Source organism: Lissotriton vulgaris, unplaced genomic scaffold, assembly GCF_964263255.1.
Source record: "Lissotriton vulgaris unplaced genomic scaffold, aLisVul1.2 SCAFFOLD_1663, whole genome shotgun sequence".
Classification (NCBI taxonomy): Eukaryota; Metazoa; Chordata; class Amphibia; order Caudata; family Salamandridae; genus Lissotriton; species Lissotriton vulgaris.
Window position 1 is genome coordinate 8,260 of NW_028247258.1, and position 20,984 is coordinate 29,243.

General features: G+C 42.0%; 1 protein-coding gene across 1 annotated transcript in view; it reads left to right on the forward strand.

The window, feature by feature from the left end:
• The first annotated feature begins 811 nt into the window (after positions 1 to 811).
• Positions 812 to 20,984, forward strand: part of LOC147665198 (protein transport protein Sec31A-like) — a 77,548-nt gene continuing 57,375 nt past the window's right edge. Inside the window, exons 1-4 of the mRNA XM_086949682.1 lie at positions 812 to 1,309; positions 7,526 to 7,618; positions 11,956 to 12,088; positions 19,724 to 20,059. Coding sequence (XP_086805808.1) covers positions 812 to 1,309; positions 7,526 to 7,618; positions 11,956 to 12,088; positions 19,724 to 20,059 — 1,060 coding nt within the window. The remainder of the gene's footprint in view (positions 1,310 to 7,525; positions 7,619 to 11,955; positions 12,089 to 19,723; positions 20,060 to 20,984) is intronic.

A 20,984-nucleotide genomic window follows, 5' to 3' on the forward strand; every position in this document is an offset into this window, starting at 1 on the left:
CTCCGCTCCGGCCAGGAAAAGATTTTACAGCAACTTCGAAGCGCAGAACTTCCACAAACTTCAAGAAACTACCTTCGACATCGAAGACAAGGCTTTTTGACGACATAATTTCCATTCCGGTCATCGAAGTGGGCCGTTAGGCCTATCGACGCCGTGCGGCCTACACCACATGAAAAGAACTCTGTTTAAGAAATGCCAGGCAAAATTCCCACATAGCGATCACCACGCGGTCTGCAACCTCTGTCTATCGCCGGAACACAACGAGTCGACCTGCACAGCTTGTGCGTCCTTCCGATCGAAGAAAACAATCCGGGATTGGTGGGCCCGTCGACACGAGATGAGGAGATCAGGCCCAGCACCGGAGGATATCTTCGATGAAGAGGTTCCCCTCATTCCCAAAGAAGACTCTCCTGATCTCCAGATCGTATCAGAGGCAGACGACTCCATTCCATTGGGTCAGTGCATGAGCACTACTGCCCCTGCACCACACTTTGCCCAAACCGAAGGCTAAGGTCAGCACTCCGCCCAAGGGGCCCAGTCGAGACCGAAAATCCACTTCGACAGCCTCGCCATTGAGCTCGGCTCCGAAGAAAACAACAAAGCCTTATAGTGCCTCGACACAGAGTAAAATTCCCCCGTCGTCACCGAAGCACAAAGACACCTCGGCGCCGAAGCCAAAAGACCCTTCGTACCGAAGCAAAAAATCGTATCGGTACCGAAACAGAAAAAAGCACCGGCTCCGAAGCAGTCAACTTCTACATCGGCGCCGAAAACAAAAAAGCCTGATACCGAGGTAACCAAATCCTGGAACATGCCTATGAAGCCGAAAACAACTCCTTCGGCACCAAAAACGATGCCACGGGACGTTACAACACCTCCCAACGCTAAAGAAAGGCCACAACCTCCGCCGGAGCCGAAAAAATCTAAGCCCAGGAAGGTTGTAGAACAGGGGGAACTTTTTACGCCAGATCCTCAACAAAAGGAGATCTATATAGACCCAAGGACAGGACTTGTGGTTACTACACCTCAAAAGAAGAGACCAGCAGATACACCTCCCACACCTGTGGTGCCTGCAAAGAAGGACTGTGCAACATCTCCTATGCACGCTTCCTCTCCTACACCTCTTCTTCCTCCTTCTCCTGTACCTCCTCACACATCACCTCAGATATCTCCTACACATTCTCCAGTATCATCACATTCCTCACAGCAAAATGATGATGAATACAACTTAGAGGGAGGGGACAATGAGGAAGAGCCTAGCTCATATCACACAGATGAGGGATTGTGGGATTTTTCAAACCCTAAAGAGGTACCTATATATGACTCACAGGGTATGCATGACATTCCAGAACCACACTCATACCCATCAAAGCCTTCCCCTCCAGAAGACCCAATTAGTTTTAGTCATCTGCTAAACAGAGCTCCTATCTACCACGGAGTACCTATGCATTCTGATGATATTGAGGAGATTTTTCTCTGAGATACCTTTGAGCACTCTCAGAGGACTGCTCAAATTCTTCCAATGATTAAGGGAGTAGTTAAGCATGCTCCAGAAGTATTTAAGGATCCAGTACGCACAAGAATATTAAACCCTAGAATTGAAAAGAAATATAGACCAGCACCCACAGACCCAGTCTATATTAAAGGACACTTACCACTAGATTCATTAGTGGTGTCCAATGCTAGGAAGAGGGCAAATTCTCAGACCTCGGGAGAAGCGCCCTCAAAGGTCATTGATGCATCAGGGAAAAGGGTAGCGGCACAATCTGCAAACATGTGGAGTATAGCAAATACACAAGCCCTACTTTCTCGCTATGATGGAGTTCACTATGATCAATTAGAAAAACAACTTCAACATCTACCAGATCAGTATAAGGATCAAGCAACTGACCTTATACAAGAAGGCAAGTTAATATCTAATGCCTCAATAAAATGTGCACTAGATGCCGCTGACACAGCATCTAGAGCTGTAAATACTAGTGTCATACTTAGGAGACATGCGTGACTACGCATTTTTGGGTTTAAACAAGAAGTGCAAACTACCATTTTAAACCAGTCTTTCAATCAAAACCAATTATTTGGTCCTGAAGTAGATACCACACTAGAAAAAATGAAGAAAGACACCAACACTGCCAAGTCTATGGGAGCTTTACAGTATACAACAAACAGAGGCTCCTTTCGTCGCTCCTCCTACAGAGGAGGCTCCAAACAGACTGGAGCAGACACTACAACCTATTTTAAATCACAAACATCTTCCACCAAGGGATACTTTAGAGGAGGATATAGAGGAAACAATAACAAAGGAAGAGGTCGCTGTAACAACAACAACCGATCCTCTTCCACCACCAAACAATGACTTCCCTCTGCTCCCCCCGCAGCATACCACTCCTGTAGGGGGCAAATTAACACAGTTCCTACCTGTCTGGATCTCCATTACAACAGACAGGTGGGTAAGACAGATTATCCAACATGGCTACTGCCTAGAACTTACAGCAACCCCTCCAAACATACCTCCAAGACAGCGTCCAATGTCTACAGACCATCTAACTCTGCTTCGACAAGAAGTGCTAACACTTCTACAGAAGGATGCTATTCAGATAGCTCCTTTAGAACAACATGGAATGGGGGTTTACTCACTGTATTTTCTAATTCCCAAGTAGGACGGAACACTGAGGCCAATTTTGGACCTCAGGCCCCTCAACCATTACATACAATCAGATCACTTCCATATGATCACTCTACAACAAGAGTTTCCACTGCTACAACAGGGCGAGTTCCTTACAACACTAGATCTAAAGGATGCCTACTTCCATATCCCCATACATCCTGCTCACCGAAAGTATCTAAGGTTTGTACTAGAAGGACAACATTGTCAGTTCAAAGTCCTTCCATTCGGGGTAACAACTGCACCAAGAGTAATCGCAAAGTGCCTAGCAGTAGTAGCAGCACATCTCAGAAGACAACAGATACATGTCTTTCCTTATCTAGACGACTGGCTCATAAAGGCAAAATCGTTCAATCAGTGTGTTCAGCACACACAACAAACAATTCAAACATTGCACGACTTAGGGTTCACAATAAACTAATTAGTCGCACCTAGAGCCTTTGCACATACATCAGTATCTAGGAGCTACACTAAATACGTCTACAGTTCTAGCGTATCCCAGTCCAGCCAGGGTACAGAGCATTCAGGCTTTAGTCGTCATGTTTCAACACCAGCAGTCTCTGCAAGCCAGGGTGTTCATGAGACTAATAGGCATGATGGCATCTTGCATCTTCATAGTACCATACGCAAGACTGCAGATGCGTCCTCTGCAAGAGTGCCTAGCACAACAGTGGAACCAAGCTCAAGGTCAACTAAACGACCTGGTGTTGGTAGACAGCCGCACATATCACTCTCTGCAATGGTGGAACACCAAAAACCTGACAAAAGGGCGGCCAATCCTAGTGCCTGTTCCACAAGTAGTGCTTACAACAGACGCATCCCTCACAGGGTGGGGAGCCCATCTGTTATATTACACAACTCAAGGCCAATGGACCATTCAACAGAAACGGTTCCATATCAACCACCTAGAGCTGCTAGCAATATTCCTAGCACTCAAGACTTTTCAACTTAGAGTACAAACAAAGCTGTTCTAATCCGGGCGGACAATATGACAGCTATGTACTACATACAAAAACAGGAGGGGACACACTCTCTGCAACTGTCCCAACTTGCACAGAACATTTGGAGATGGGCCGTTCTTCAAAACATACATCTGCTAGCGGAACACCTTCCAGGGGTTCACAATCAGATAGCAGATCTGTTAAGTCGGCAGGTACAACAGGTTCACGAATGGGAACTGCATCCACAAGTTCTTCAGCCATTCTTCAAAAGACGGGGGCATCCACACATAGATCTGTTTGCCACCCAAGAAAGCACAAAATGCCCAGCCTTCGCCACCAGGTTCCCACACCCACGGTCCAAAGGCAATGCGATATGGATGAACTGGTCAGGCAGATTTGCGTACACTTTTCCGCCTCTCCCACTTATTCCATTAGTAGTGCGCAAGCTCAGACAACAGTCTCTCACACTGATACAGGTAGCTCCCACATGGGCACGCCAACCGTGGTTCACCACACTACTAGAACTTTCTCTAGCTCCGCATCAAAAGCTACGCCTCACACCATCCCTGCTCACACAGAACCATGGAGAAATCAGACACCCAGATCCGAACCAGCTGAATTTGGCGATCTGGCTCCTGAAGTCTTAGTTGGGTTATCTAAACCTACCACCAGACTGTATGAACATCATTAAAGAGGCTAGGAAACCCACTACTAGAGCGTGTTATGCCGCTGGATGGAATTTTTTCAATCTATTGCAAAAATAATCCCATTGATCCCCTGTATGTATCCATCCAGAATATCATTTGGTAACTGTTACATCTACAAAGGTCTAATTTGTCATATTCTTCCATACACCTGCATCTTGCAGCAATTGCAGAATACCTACAAAACAGACAACATCTGTCTCTTTAGAGTACCAGCAATCAAAGCATTCATGGAGGGATTAAAGAGAATAATCCCACCAAGGTTACCACCTGCTCCTGTGTGGAACTTAAATGTTGTACTCACAAGGCTCATGGGACCCCCGTTCGAGCCTTTACATAAATGTGAACTGCAATTTCTAACATGGAAAACTGCTTTCCTTGTTGCCATTACCTCTCTTAGGAGGGTAAGTGAAATACAAGCTTTCACAATACAAGAACCATTTTTTCAAATACATCCTAACAAAGTGGTTCTTAGGTCCAATCCAAAATTTCTGCCAAAGGTTATCACTTCTTTTCACCTAAAACAAAACAACTGTTTGTAGCTTTCTCTCCTCCTCATAAAGGCAACCCCATCTCTAAAGGTGGGATTGCAAGGTGGATTGTAAAGTGTATACAAATATGTTATGCTAAAGCAAAACGTACATTAACAGTTCCCCCTAGGGCGCATTCCACTCGCAAACTAGGAGCCTCTATGGCTTTCTTAGGAAACATACCAATAGAGGACATATGTAGGCCAGCTACATGGTCTACACCACACACTTTCACTAAACACTATTGTGTTGATGTACAAGCCAAGCAGCAAGCTGCAGTAGGCCAAGCTGTCCTTAAAACTCTATTTAAAAAAACTGCAACGGATACAGGTGACCACCGCTAAGGGGAGACACAGCTGCACAATCAATGCTAAGGTGTACAATCTGCAGCTCATATGCCTCGAACGGAATATGCTACTTACCAGTATGCATCTATTCTTGGCATGTAGAGCTGCAGAGTTGTACACGCCCTCCCGCCTTCCCGGGACTTGTCTGCGTTCCAGTTTTCCTCATCTTACTTAGATGCACATGCATGGACATCACTTTCTTACTGTATCTCTACTAACTCCATCATTTCACATCATGGCGAAAAACAATCTAAGGATGGAGTCGATGACCATGCGCACTGTTGTCCAAGGGAGGAGTCACCTATCTCATGACTACAAAGACTTTTTCCAAGACATCAACAACCTGCAATCATCCGAGCCCAACACCGGGTGGCGGTCTAATGCTTAGGTGTACAACTCTGCAGCTCTACATGCCAAGAACAGATGCATACGGGTAAGTAGCATATTCCTTCTCTTGTGTTCTGCAAACAGAATACTCCTTTGCCTTCTTCCTTATGCACAAGATGTTCAAAGGTAGCATGTTCTTCTGGGTATTCCAAGCAGTGGAACTTTCTTTCTCCTATTCTTAAAGAAATAGAGAACCAATTTGAATAGTGAATGGAACTTGCCCTAGTTATTTATACTGTTGCTACTGCTGTTCCCTCACTCCCTTCTTGCTACTTCATTTTCTTTCCTTGAAGGTTTGACCATTCTGATGTTGTACGCTATACATGTTCCGAATATTATACAAACATCTAGACTTTGTCTACATTGGTACTCCATGATGTTGATACAGTCCAATCCATGTTGGCTGATTTAGATGACAGGCTCTGTCCTTATGAGGGTCGCAATAAATAAAGCCATTCATAAGTTATGCTTGTTTTCCTTGCACAAGCTAGAGTTCACCTGGATACTGAATTACTGGACTTCGCTCACTGCTTATTAGTATTGCAGCTATTAGGGATGCACTCTTGGTTGAATGGGGAACTATACCTTTTGCTCTGCTATGTCAGATTTGTGGTAAATGAGGCTTTCTTCCAGTGCTATCTCCTCATTCGAGCAACAAGCAAAGTAAATCTTCAGAACATTTATATTTTTTGAAAACACCATTAGTCTGTCCACTCTTAACGAACGTTGTAATTGTAACTATTTACTTCATTGTAGGTGCACTGATGACATTAAAACAGCCTACGAGGCACTGCCTGGAGAATACCCTTATCGAAAGGAACACAGTACACCTCTCTTCCTCCAGTCACTTATATATTTGTCTTGCCTGTTTCTCTCTCCCTTACTTTTTCTCAGCTTGAATATTGGACCATATCCCAGCATGGATTACCACTCTAGAAAGGCTTTTAATTTGGGTTTTAATCTCACCCAAAATGCATTTAGTTGTCCCTTTCTTTTGCCTTGCCTGCATTGATCAAAGTCTGTTTTTTAAATCGCGAGAACCTTTTTTCCTTTTTCACTCTTGACAGGCATTAAAGTGAGACTTTTCACTTCTGTTAATTAATATTGTTGGCAGAAGAGTCTGTTTACAATATATTCTAACATCCCTCTTTTAAATGCTTGTTAGAATGCTGAAATAGTATAATGCACTAATCATGCTCCTCAGGCTAAATGTTCAACATTATAGGCAGCAATGCAAAATCAGTGTGATGGACTGTTTCTAAATCTCCGCAATATCTGGCTTGGTTGCAGATCAGACATTTGGAAGTAAAACAGTGCTTCCCATCAATTGATATTGCTGTAGTATTCACTTACGAAGGGCACTGTGGTATGTTTTTTGAAGTACAAAACCTAGTCTTTGTCAATGAAACTCCTGGACAATACTCATAGTATTTTGCACTATGTATAATGAACATCTCCCACGGGAAAGCTTTTGGCAATCTTATTCGAGTTTCCAATTGCAGAAAATTGCTGTTTCTCATTGCAAGTACCTTCTATTACAGAACCCCTGCTGACTTGCAGTTAAGAGCTGTAAACATTGTTAGAGGTTTGTACTTTGCAACCTTGGTAAAATTATGGGTCGAAATAGGAAACCAAAGTCGAAATCAGCAATTAGAAATTGATGTCTTTAGAAGATTTATTTTAGTGCATAGCTCAAGAATCTGCATTTGGTTCGAGATATAGTATGAACTAGCATATTAAAATGAGTTTAGCAGCAGTTTTGGTTTGTATCGAACCTGATAAGATTGATACGACTATGCAGATCTGACTGCTTTGTTGTTGAGATAGATTCACGAAAGATTTGTGCGAGTGCCAAAGACAACTCTGAAAATATCGATGGGCTTCTCTAACCTTGTGTGTGGTACTGTTAGAAAACGCATACGTGGCCTTACTTTTTCTTTGTTTGATTCAGGTTAGAATTGCCCCTACTGTCACTGCCTGGAGTAACAAATCTCCCACTGCCCTTCCCAGCACTCCACCTGCAGCCTCTCCCTCTGAGTCACAGGTATAATATCCATTCTTCCTCTTTTGGCAGAGCCCTTTTCCTCTTTCTTTGAAATATGTTGCTTCATGCAGACAAGCACTACACTTATTCAAGAATTGTGTTAATGTTCTTTCAGGATTAGCTTTCTGTACAGTCCACTGGAGCGAGCACACTTCAGCTGTAAATGGCTGAGGAAGGAAAAGGTACAATAATTATTTTTCAAAGTTAGGTCTCAAACTGCTTTTTGAGCACTTTACAAAAAGAGCACCCCGCTTTCTATACTGATGTTTCAGATCTCAGAGAGTGTGAAAAGTTGGCCTGGTATATGCTGTCCACTAGTTAAAGTGGGCAGCTTGCACCAATCCAAACATCCCGTATGGTGATTTAAGAAGTCAAAGATAACCTTAGAAAGCTATCCAAGTGGTAACTATGGAGAGCAGCCTTCAGGCTTAGTCTTGAAGGAATGTTAATCAGCTTGTTTTACCATAAAGCAACCCTATTGTACTGGTTAAATAAAAGGAGACCCAAACAGTAGTTATTAAAAGATGTATTTATTAATGACACTCTCTAGTACGATACAGTATCTTCCACATCAAGATACTCACAAAGCACACAGTACTATGGCACAGAAACAATAGTAAACAGCACTAATACACAGTGAGCTTCAGGGGGAGACCAAACCATATACTGAAATAGTGGTAAAACCACCACGACTCGAGTCAAGCGTAGTCCCAGAGTTACTTATACAGGGAAGCCGGGTGCATAGGTTTGAAGTGGCGTCGTAAACTGCATTCAAACCCAATGGAGGACTTCGAAGAAGAGCCACTGCTGGAAAAAAGAAAAGGGTCTGTTGGAATCCAAAGGTGGATTCTTGTTGAAGAGTACCTGAAAGCAGAGGGGACAGAGTCTGGGTCACTCAGGAGTGACCAGGTGCTCTGTAGACGAATGCCCACTGATGGCAGGTGCGTCATTGCCGTTGAGGGGGTTCTTGACTCTGCAGCTACAGGGACCAGGAGACTTCGAGGACGACCAGGAGCCGGGTACGAGCTGTTCGACGAAGGATGTTGAGTGCTAAGGGGTCGGTGTCCGGCAGGAGCACCAATAAGCCTTGGCAACTGCAACCCACGTGGAAGGTCAAGGAAGGTTACGGGTCGAACCAGCAAGGTCCAGGAGACTCACCAAAGCTAGGGGTGTCAGGGAAGGCCTGGAGCAACCAGGAGAGCTCAAGAAAAGCAAAGTTGGCCCTCAAGTGGGCTCACAGGCTGGAGGCACAGGAGTCGCGAGAGGACCTAGAGCGATTTCACCAAACCGCAGACCAAGGAGCACTCTGTGCGAGGCGGCTGAAGATCTTGGTAGGAAATGGTGCCAGAGGTTGGGGCTACTCTGAGCCCAATGCACTTGCTCGGGAAACGGCAACAAGCATATGCACTTGAAAATGAACGCGTTTCACAGGGGTACGGGTATTGCTGCCCTCATGCGGGATTCTGACCTCAAACTCGGTGAGAGGGCAGCTTGGACCTAGAGGGACGTAGAAACTCACCCCCTGTGTTGCTGGAACCTTCAGAGTCCATAGGAGCTCAGGAGCAGCAGACCGGTCAATCGTGATGTGGTGCCTGCGGTTACAAGGGAGTAACTCCTTCACTCCAAGGTAGATGTCTTAAGTTGTCCTTGATGCTCCACAGGTCTGCACAGAGTCTGTATGGTGCACGGTCACAGACAATGCTTCAGACTGAGTGGGAGACTAAGTCGGGCCCAAACGAAGTCCAGAGTGCCAGACGGCCAAAGTTCAGTGGTTTCTGGTTCAGAATCTTGTCCATATCGAATCTAGGTTCCTACAGCCAGGTAAGCCCTTATGTACCCACTAGAGAGTGTTGGACAGATACAGGGGACCCTCCCAGGGGAGGGTCAGGACAGTGGAGAGATTACTCCGATGCAGGCGCGGTGCGTCCATTGGGGCGTGGGGGCGTAGCCCCCCCCCCCTGCCCGCAGCTCCCTCGGCGTCTGAACTTAAGTAAACTCTCAGTTTACTTAAGTTCAAAGATGCCCAGGGAGAACTGACAATGATGTCAGTCAGCATGACGTCGGACCGCCCACCCCCTTCAGAGACTGAAGCGGGTGGGCGGTCTGGCGTCATGTTGACTGACATGATTGTCACCAGGCAGCAACACAAGTGCGCATGAGTAAGGACTGAAAGTGAATTTTCGCACAGTGCCCACTCATGCGCTCTTGTGTTTTTTCTTTGTTTGCGCATGCCCATTAGGAGCCCCTCGGCCTCCTAATGGGCATGCTGCAGGCGAAGATTAGCCGTGCCCTTTGCCATGCCTGGCGCTGCTGGCAGCGCCAGGATTGGCTGGGAGAGGCTGCCACTCCACTCCAGGACCGTTCGTGAAGGCACCAAGGGGAGCAGCAGTGGAGGCGCAGACCAGCTGAGGCAAGTTTTCCTTTTTTTTATATATATTATATTTAACTCCCTTCAAGCTGCCACCCAAACCGTGTGAACACCTCCCCCCCCACCCCTCTGCGAGCCGCGACTGCCACCTACCACCTGAATTCACTCAGACACAAAGAGGCTATTCAGTTCAAAGTCCGTACTGAAAGAGTCATATGTTTAGTGAAAAACAATACAGGAACGCAGCCTTTTTTTAAAAAGCAAATACTCCTGGACAATGCAAGATAAAATGTAAACGGGGATTGCATTGCTGTAATCAAATTAATCACTCGTGGGTGTCTCCAGAGGCTGTCTTACATACCTTAAGGGTATTTCAGTCAATAGTTGAGAAATGGATCAATGCTTTTCCTAGTAAAGTTAGAGGCGTGGGTGTACATCTAGAGCTCCAGGGAATAGTTGTCTGTTTTTAATTATTGCCAGGTCTGAAACCCTACAGGACACACCCTACTTAAAACATGCTGTTTGGAGGAAAACTCCGAAGTGATGGGTGTAATCTTTTCAAAAGTCTCAGCCATTCGAGGCTGTGATTCCACAATATTTGATACCAAACACAATAGGGTTACTTTCAGCCATTTTAGAGTTGGTCATCACACGTTCGCATATAATGTCACTCTATATGTCGTAAATGGCTACTGCACTAACAACCCGGGAGAATGGACTCCATAGGCTGCAGGGGTGTCCAGCACATGCAGTGGCACCCTCTCACTTAGAACCAAGCACCCTGCCATCAGGATTGTTAAGGCCTGCTATAGGTATGGCTTATAGGTTTTAAGTGGTGTGACCCTTAGATATAGTAAACTATATGTTAAGTAAGTGGTGCATGCACCAACTTACACAGGTTGCAATGGCAGACCTGTAGTTCCATTTTGCATGCCCTCTCATGAGGGCAAACTACATGCTTCAGCCCATGGGAGGCCTCTGGGGTACCTATGCCCTGGGTACATAGGTACCATATACTAGGGACTGACAAGGGTACCCCAGTATCCAATCTGGAGTGTACCCAAGTACATGACATAACATTTTAGGGAGAAAGCAGATAGACTGAGTTCCTGATTAGTAAGATCCCAGTCAGACTAGTCAAAAACAGTACCACATGAAGCAAAATGTGGGGGTAACCATAAGAAGCAGATCCTACTTACCTACTGAGAGCTAATCCAGGTAATCAGAAGTCTTGGACAATTACACTTGGCTCCTGAAAAAACACTCCAGTCTGTTGAAGTTATCAGTGTGATATTTCTTTTCACCTTCTCTGAAATACTCTTCCCCAATCTTTTTTAACTCAGATTCTTTTTCTTTTCCTTTGCTTGTTCATGTATAGCACCATAAAGACTTTTAGTTCTATGACGGCTGCAAGTGTTAATTTATTTCTAAATAAATGAGTTAACATTTTCTCTCTGGTGGGATTGATGCTTGTTTGATTTATAGACCTTGTCTTCTGACCTTAGTTTTTCTATCATAATACCTCATAATATTCTTCTAATTTCTCTCCTTTTATGAGTAGTTACTGCTCATTAGTAATAGTGAATGACTATCTTAATATGGCTGTGTCTCTGGATAGTGACTTCATATGTAGAATTGCTAATGTTAGATCACTAGTTGCATTTTTCAGAAAAAAACAGATTGCATGGCTTGTTAATCAGGAAAAATTCACAGCATATTAAAAGAACATAGATGTTTCTGTGGTGTTTGATTAGCAATACTTTATATTCAACCTGAATGAGCATTTGACTTTATCATGCCAGTCACATGTTACTATACCAAAGAGTGTAATAAGTATGTATGTTTTCTAGATGCCACAGGCTAAGGTGGCGGCTTACATATGCATGTAATATTCCCTGTATCTTTAATTTTTGTAATTTGTTTTGTGATGGTGTGTACAAAAGTAATGTGTTTTTTTCGTGTTCTCCAGAGAGACAATCCTCCACCTCCAGGCTTTGTAATGCCAGGGAACACTAATCCTTCACTAGGACAGCCCCCATCATCACCACTTTCCGGATATGGCATGTACCCTCCAGCGGGGGCTCACCAGCCTTACCCTCAAAGTAAGTAGCAACCATATTGCTGCGTGAACTATCTAGCTAGGCTCTTGGTCTATTCATAGTGCTCAAGTTGTTAGTCTGGTATGTTTCATGAAAATATTCGATTCAGTACGGTTGGATATAGGTCCCGCTTGGTGCCTGGCAACTTCTTCTGAGTGATGACTAATTTGTGATGTACATTAGAGCTCATTTGTCAATTGTCTCCCACATTGGGATTAAGAAAATGGGTATGAAAGGAAGAATTGTATTTCATTTGAACTTTCATGGGATGTTTTAACGTTAATAGTGTGCAGGTTCTTTTCTTCATTGTCTATTTGCAAATGTTGTGTTGTGCAGACCTTCGTGGGACCTACCTGAGTGCTGAACACCGGTCGAGACCTCATTATTTATGAATCATATGCTTGACAATAAGACGAGTGTCAAATTAGTTCCTGCTGTGTAGGTGGGTAATGCTCTTTGGAGAGATAGGTTTTCAGTTTTTTTTCAAATAAGCGAAGGTTCGGAAAAGATAATGAATATAAAATCAAATATTTAGTCTACCGCCAGTTCTATTTTTATGTATCAGGTGATGGTTCTTGCTGATCTTTGTTTTGTGTGATTCAGTACCAAAGTGTACATTATTTTGATGCCACATTTGCGATCTTGTACATGTCAACCCGTATATATAAAACTACCACTTTATAAAGTGACGCTGCAGAACTGTGACTTGCACAGGCGAAATGCCTCTGTAAACATCCTTATTTGTTTTTGCTTTGTGTGCTTTCTTGTTAAGGCTTCCCTACCCCTTTGTCTTAAGAAGATGTGCCAGAAAGTTCATTCAGAGTTCACATGTGGTGTAGTATATCTATTGTTAGGTCTTGTGTTTCCTCAAATCAATGTTTTGAGGAAAATCCAGTGTACTTCGAGAATCCAATTATACTTGGTAATTAAAGTATATAGAAATAATTTTGATTCGCTACCACTGAGAAGTAGAGGGGTATTTGTTTAATGAAATTCCACTCCACCGTGTGTCATGGCTATGTTTGGCAAATTCTTCATTGCCTACAAATTGTACGCTTTTGTTAAGTAATAATAATTCATTTGTGGTGGAAGTTACAGAGGTAAGTGTACTACTGAAACATATCCACACTGCCAGTCATACTCTGCATTTTATAATAAATCTTTTCTTTCCTCATGCTTCACATAATCCTGCCCTCTAGTGATTGGACCTGGAATTGTCTATTGATAGGTTTTTGAGAAATAAAATGTGGGCAGTTGGCATTAACTCGGATAAGCCTATAAAACAATCTTTTATAAAATTACCAGCGCCCAATCCGTTGGAGTCATCATCTTTTTTCCACCTATTAAGGCTGAAAGGTGAGCATCCTAATAATGTTATGACTACAGTCATCTCAAAGTATCCTTGTAACCTTAATTTCAGCTGACTGAAGACCATAAAATTGTGGTGGAACAAATTGAAGAATGAGATTACTCCTTGATGGATAAGTCTCTTTCCTGGTTTGTCCTGATTATACTTCTTTAAAAAAAAAAAATGAAAAAAATGTGGAGAGGTTTTGCGCAAAAAGAACACAAAAGACCATCATTTCCCAAACCCCTTAAGAAATGTTCCTTTTTGCAGATGAATGAAAGCCCCAACCATATAGCCTCATTGTATGGAGACTAACCATTGTAGTTATCTGATTCAAAAAAGACCGGGGGTGTCACGGCCAACACATTAAAGTCAAACTAGGTGCGTTCTTTCTAAACTATAAAATGAAAAAAATAAAAAAGGTAGTCACCTCACGTAAGCTTCCTCCACAAGCCATTGTGTAGCAATCCTGCTAGCTCCTGCTTCTCATCATTGTAGAGCAAGGAAGGCACTCAAAAATAATGCCAAAAACACCACTATGACTCTTAGCATCTTCATCTGACCGTGGGGATAAGTAATAAATCACCACCAATATCCCTGCAAAAAAACATCCTGCTAGAATCAGAAGCATTAGGAGTTTGTGCTGCATTCACTACTATGAACTCTCATAGCGTAAACTTCCCAATCTAGTGCACTTGGTTTAATGTATCTACAACTACAGAGGTCCTCACTGGCCCACATTTAACTTGACAGGAAGGATCTTCTTTTAGAGAGGACTGGAACGTTTTGAATCCATTGCCAGCTTTTAGCACCCCTGCTTTTCTCACATCTGTCTGGTTTGCCAAAGTCTTTGACTTCCCCATGAAGGCCTTCACATTACATATTAACTGTATCAGCAATAACAAATTAATTTATTTGTATGCAAATCCATTTATTGTTTTTCAGTCCCACATCAAGTGATGATTTTTGGACTTCATTGCCTTTTCTTTTAATGACATTTGGGGTGCTCTGGAGCGTTCTGTGTTGGACAATACGAAATTGTGTTTGCAGCTTAGTCTCAATTTCTCATGGTATACTCATTTAGATCTGATTAGTAGCAATGCACTGTCTGCAGTGGGAGCGCTCGCTGAATTCAGTGAGTTCTAAGATGGCCCTTCAGTACATTGATTAAAGCCTATAAGGGTAAAGTTATTCATTTGGTGTGTTACAGCTCCCCTTCAGAGACTGATTTTAAAGACTGAAAGGTAAATGTTGGACACGTACATCACATTTGCCCACTTTCACTGTAATTGAATTATTTCAATTATAGATGGGGCATGTTCCAAGTGTGCACCTGCGGGTACGTGATGTGTTGGAATGGGGGACTGCAGAAGAGCATCACATATGTCTCTGCTGCACTTATGAGAGGGCAGCTTAGGTAGTGGCAGTACTGAGGTAGATGTTAGATGCATTTAATACAAATGGGGCTCTGAACACAGACACTGACCCGAGTGAACAGGGTGCATAAAGGTGTACACTGTTTTTAGTTAATGGGGTCAACTAGTACGGATACCACTGATTCATAGGTGGGGTCGGCTTGTAGCCTTGATGCTTTTACAATTGTTTCTTCTGTACAGATTACTGGTTTCAGGGAGGCTGGGGATGAGGCATGCTGTTTGCACTTGATGATGTGCACTGACTTTTCTGTTCACTGTTTTGTGAAACTGCAAAAATAAAGATGAAAAAAATAAAAGGTGAGGGCATTGTTCCTTCAACTTGTTGCCCAAGACTCAGGCATAGTTTTTGTTTCAGAACCAAGAGTTCTTGAGCACAGAAACTTGCATCAGGGATATATGGGATAGCAATTTGAATTAAATTGTATAACATTTGTCATGGGTATCTGAAGCGTATAAGACAATTATCTAATAAATTTGCATTGAAAGTTTGATGCCTCACAACCTTAAATATTTGTAAATGGGGGCGAATTCGGGAACTCTGCTTTCATGTACAGTACACAAATGTTTTAGCTCAGGTTCAATGTGTCCGTGGTGTCAACCCTGCATCCCCAAAACCTAGAACAGCTAAACAAATGAAATAAGCCTACAACCTCACACATTTGTCCAAACTACAAGTATATAAAATAATATAAGTAATCCAGAAGTCTATATATTCCTCGGGTTGTTTCTTTATTGTTCCAATGCACACAGCCAGCCAACACGTATTTTTGTCACTGAGAAATTCACCCCACGACTTCCTCAGGACTAGAATAAAACAATAGTGTGACTTACAAAACCAAATGTACATACACATTGTAAAATTGTCACCCTATGTGAAAAGTATAACCGGGCCCCATTTATAAATGTATAAAATATGGAAGGCATAAAATCAATATTCCACATTATGAGCACAATAATATACATGCCTCACTTGTCTCGTGTCAACTGCGACTTCATCACGAAAGGAATTCAGTTGGATTCAGGATTAATCATAATCGCAACACCCAACGTGTGGAAACGTAAGCCGCTACCGAAACAAGCATCTCTTATGTACAAAACACACATTAGTGACGTAAAAGATCCTAGGCATTGTCTATAAGCGCCTGTTAATCAAATAGTCACCAAACACTTATAATTTATGGAATATCTTCAACAAATCCTCCGGGGCTTCTGGATTAACCACACTATTGTAGTTTGGACAAATTTGTGTGTGCTCGGAGGCTAGTTTCATCAGAACCTTAAATGGTCTATTTGTCAAATATGAAATTGCTATCAGATTGACCACTCCTTTATACAAATTGCTTTCTAGCATGGTTGCGTTTAGAGAATTTGCATTGGTAAACCTGCAACTGACAGTTTAAATTATGTGGTTAAATACAAGCGTTATCCTTTGCTAATTATACAACCAGATTGAGGTTAGCCAGTATTTGACCTTCACTCCAGTTTTATATTTTTACATCTGAAAATGAGACTATGGTTTCCATTGATATTCAAGTTAAATGGTGGATGAAAGAGGAGAAGATGTGGCTGTAAATTTAGTTTTGATGACTTGCCCTTCCATTTTCTTCATATTTGTCCTTATGTCCTAGCTGCTTGGAAATAATGTTTATTTTTTGAAACTTATAAATGTTTGTATCGTCTGGGCTGCCTTCACACTTGTTCTCTTTGAAATCTTCCGACATAGCTCGCACAGTAAACATTTTTTAATGAATTGTTAATAGTGAATACCAAATCTGTTACTTTCAAAGAGAAATGTGGTGTTTTTTTTTCTCACAGGTTTTTACTGTACTATTTGTGATTAACAAAGTGCATATATCGTAAGGATTTAAATACTTAACTGTATACTTAGATGGCCTATTTGTCGAACAAACAAATAATTATTCTTGTTTTTCCAATTACCAATTTAAATAAGTGAAGCCATTGGAAATTCTGAAATTATCTAATCACTATAGAAATGCACTGCCGTCTTTACAGCAGTGAAAAAAAATACTTGAAAATAACTGTTCAGAGTCATTTCACTTTAAATCAAGGAGTTGTACTATACTATGAATCTACCTCCACCCCAAAGGGCGTGCTTGTTTTTCATCAAATCTGACAGAGAAGTTGAAAACTACACTTCAGGATGATTGTAAGTAGTACAGAGAACACTGAGCAGCAAAAAGAAACAACTGAAATAAACATCAATCCAAAACATGCTTCAAAGCTAAGACATGATCTCAGGCAGAGGCAACATCAAAAAAACGCTGAAGCCAGAACCGATGTATGCAATGAAAAAATGGAAATATGAAGAAAAAATAATGTATTACTTGGATCAAGTTTCTTACAGCTTGTGACCCAGGGTTCAGTTTGAATGATATACTAATTCAGCCTCTGTCCCTAGATGAGGATCTTATGAGAAGTTTACTCCTCTCTTCTAAATTACTTCTGCTGAACTGCAACTCCTGAATCAAGTTCCTCTCAAGCCCATCACCACCAGAAGTTGGGTAGCTATTTATCAGCTCATGCAGAGAACATATTTCTCTGAGAAGCCTTTGATTCAAGTGTGCTGGTAGATTACATGAAGTTGACAAAGGTTATTTGACTGAGACAGCTGAGGCACGTTAGATAATTAAATAGAAAAGAACATCATTCTTGTAAGTAACAGCAAATTTAAGTGCAAAGTAGCTCCAACACTGTAAAATTAGCACATCAAGGGGCTCATGCATCAAACTCCCGTTTTGCGTTTCCAAATTTGCGAATTTTACCGAATCGCAAATATGGATTCGCAAAACGGGATGCATCATAGAAAGTGCAAAATATTTCCGATTCGGTAAAAATCGCAATTTTTACCGAATCGCAAATATTATGTGACTTCAAAATTGCGAATTCGCTATTCCCATTGATTCCTATGGGCCAAAAGGCCCATAGGAATCAATGGAAATTGCGAGTGGCACTTAGAAAATTTCATGGGTGCAGGGGGGGTCCAAAGGACCCCCCCCTGCACCCCTGAAATGTATTTTTAAATGGATGTTTCACACACACATGTCCTAAAGACATGTGTGTCTGTAACATGACATTGTTTAAAATGTAAATTAGTACATTTTAAACATTTTTCGCAATTTACCACGAGGTTCAACCTCGTGGTAATTTGCACTTCCAAACCTTGTTCTCGCAATTTGATTTCAGAATGATGCATTGCATTTAAGGAATCGCAAATTTGCGATTCCTTAAATGCAATCGCATTCTGGAAATTCGCAAAATCAGCGAATTTCATTAAAAAATAATGATGCATCTGAAAAAGCACTTTTGCATTCGCAAACGGCCGATTTTAAGGAATCGCACCGTTTGCAAATGCAAAAGTGCTTGATGCATGTGGGCCCAAGTATATTGCGGTTTGCTGTGCACTCCTCAAACCCAGCTTCTATAGAGTTGCACATGTTGAAGGCTGCATAAGAGGGAGTACAGCAAAAGATGAACCCTCACCAAGAAATTATTGCAGAGAGACACTAAGCAAGCATGGCATGGCACCCCACTAGGAGAATTTGTTCACACAATAATGGAGGTACATACCATCAAACACTTAGGTACCTGCGGGCTTCTGGTTTCAACTTGATTAAAGGTAGCAAGCTGCACATCAACAAGAAAAGGAATGCCCACCAAATAAAAAGTGACAAGGGGGATGCACTTCTTGAAAAAAAAATCTATGGAAACAGTATCCCAAGCTTTACATCAATTTTTTATGGAGAGTACAAATTAGGTTCCAGAAAACTAGGACTGTGCTATTACTATTACATATGTGTATAATCTAAGACTCTATGCGATATATGGTATTGCCCACATTCTTCCTAGAGGTTACTCTATAGTTTGAGATAAACTACTAGAATGTCAAATCGCTGAATCTTTGGTGCCTGAAGAAAGGCACAAGCAGAGAGGCACTAACAGACACCAAAGATCTCTAGTAGGTTTGTTACGGGTCAGTTGTTTCTTGAGGAACTCTGGAGCAGCACCAATGAGTCACATGTACAGCCTTAAAGGTAGTACGGTACAGGAGAAGAGGGTGGAGGGAACGGATATGCCATAAAGAATGCAAGTAGCTGGATTTTGTTTTTGTAGACATTTCAGAGGTTCAATGACCATTCTCAAATGGTGTTGCTAAACCTTCAAGTAAAGAATAAAAAATGTTGAAGACAGTTCTGAGCTTGGGTCACACCACTGCATTATAATCTTACATTAGCACCAAATCAAGTGGCATTGAGGGATTTTGCTCAATGACCTGCAGCTAGTCTTTCAGACATACCCTCCAGACGTCACCTTCTTAGCAACTTTTAATTACAAAAATGTCATTGTGACAATTTCAGATTAATTTAGAAAGCAGGACAGTGCAAAACGTGACGTTTTTCCATTTGCCAACCATTGTTGTAGGGAAGAGACATTTTCTCTTCCCTCACCCTTAAATTGAGGTCTCACGGTCACAAAAACTAGTGTCATCTATACACTGTCAAGGAATTGTGGAGTGAAGGGGATTGTGACATGACCATTTATCATTGGTTTAGGTTTGGAAGCTAAACTAGGAGAATTTCATAGAAGTCCAAACCAGGTGAGTTTTCAGTAGACATCTATTACAAAAAACAAGCTGTTGCATTCTCTAGTGTTCTTGATTGCATGTCTATTCCATATGCCAGAGCCAACTTATGCATATGGCTTTCTTTCTATATCTTTTGTAAGTAGAAGAAATCCGAATAACCTGCAAATAGCTAACCTCTTTCTCATTTTAGTTCTTTTACTGTTCATTACAAATATTTACTAATTATAACTCTCCTTTTTCCCCCTGTGTAGCATACCAACCAACGCAACCACACTCTTACGGAGCAGGGGGTCCTGCTCTCTATCAGCCCCAGCAACCTAGTGCCCCATCTTCCTCAAGCCCCTATCCTAACTCTCCTTACATGCCTTCTGTCGGTACTCACTCTTTGCCACCTCACATGTACCAAGGACAGCCCCAGACCTCACCAACCAGCATGAATCCTGTGCCTTCTCTCCCCCCTCCGACTGGAGCATCCTTCCAGCATGGCGGACCAGGAGCTCCAGCATCTTCTGCACCTTATTCAGTGCCTCCTGGACCAACAGGTATTCAGCCTGCTGCCAGTGAGATGCCTGCATCCCAGAGAACAGGTCTGCGCTTGGAATGGGGTGGGGAGGGACTTCTTTTGCTTATTAATTTGCCTTTATTGTTGAGAGAATGGGGAGAGCTCTTAGGGTTGGACTGCAGTGTTTCTAAAACATGAATACTTAATATTATTTTATCATGTTACTTTCATTTATATCTTGTCTTGTAAACCACTTTACCAACAGGTTTACAATTAATTTGCTATCCCACCTGCCGTGTTGAAAAGGAAACTGTGATGGCTTTATGCATATTTCTCTAATGGGAGCAGATATTTTTTAGATGTGAGCCTTCATTGGGTAGTGCTTAACCAGCTCTTTCTATCGAGTTTTTAATTTTAGTAATTTTGTTTTGAACACTAGAAACTTGTCATCCTTTGTGTGTGTACACACACAGAATTGTGTGTGTATATACTAAACTTTAAATACTATGAATTTAGAAATACTTTGAGAAACAAATTAATATACTAGTATGTGTCTCTTGACCCCTCGGGTCGAACAGTCATTGTTTTCCAGTTAATTTGGCAGTCATTTTTGAGTTCTTATCTGTAAAAGCCATCCTGAATTTACAAATACATCTTCATATAAAACAAAACATGTTTTAGAAACACTACAAAAGCATGTTTCCTGGGCCTTTTTGTATTTTTAGTCTCCTGGCATGAATGCCGTAGCATGGGTTTGCTGGAAAGAATGAGCGCACAGAAGTACCTCTGGATTACGGGATCTCACCAATCTTATATCAAACTAAGCAACAGTTGATATCTAGATGAAAGAGTTTACCCTGCATGATTCATTTCTTTAGATCTCTCTTTCTGTACTTCATTTACTAACCAGTGAACGGTGAATGCATGAAATCCGGTATTACTCATGGCAAATGGAGTAAAAGAGCTTGAAGCATTTGCTGCTTGCTCTTTATTACGGTTGCTTCTGATCT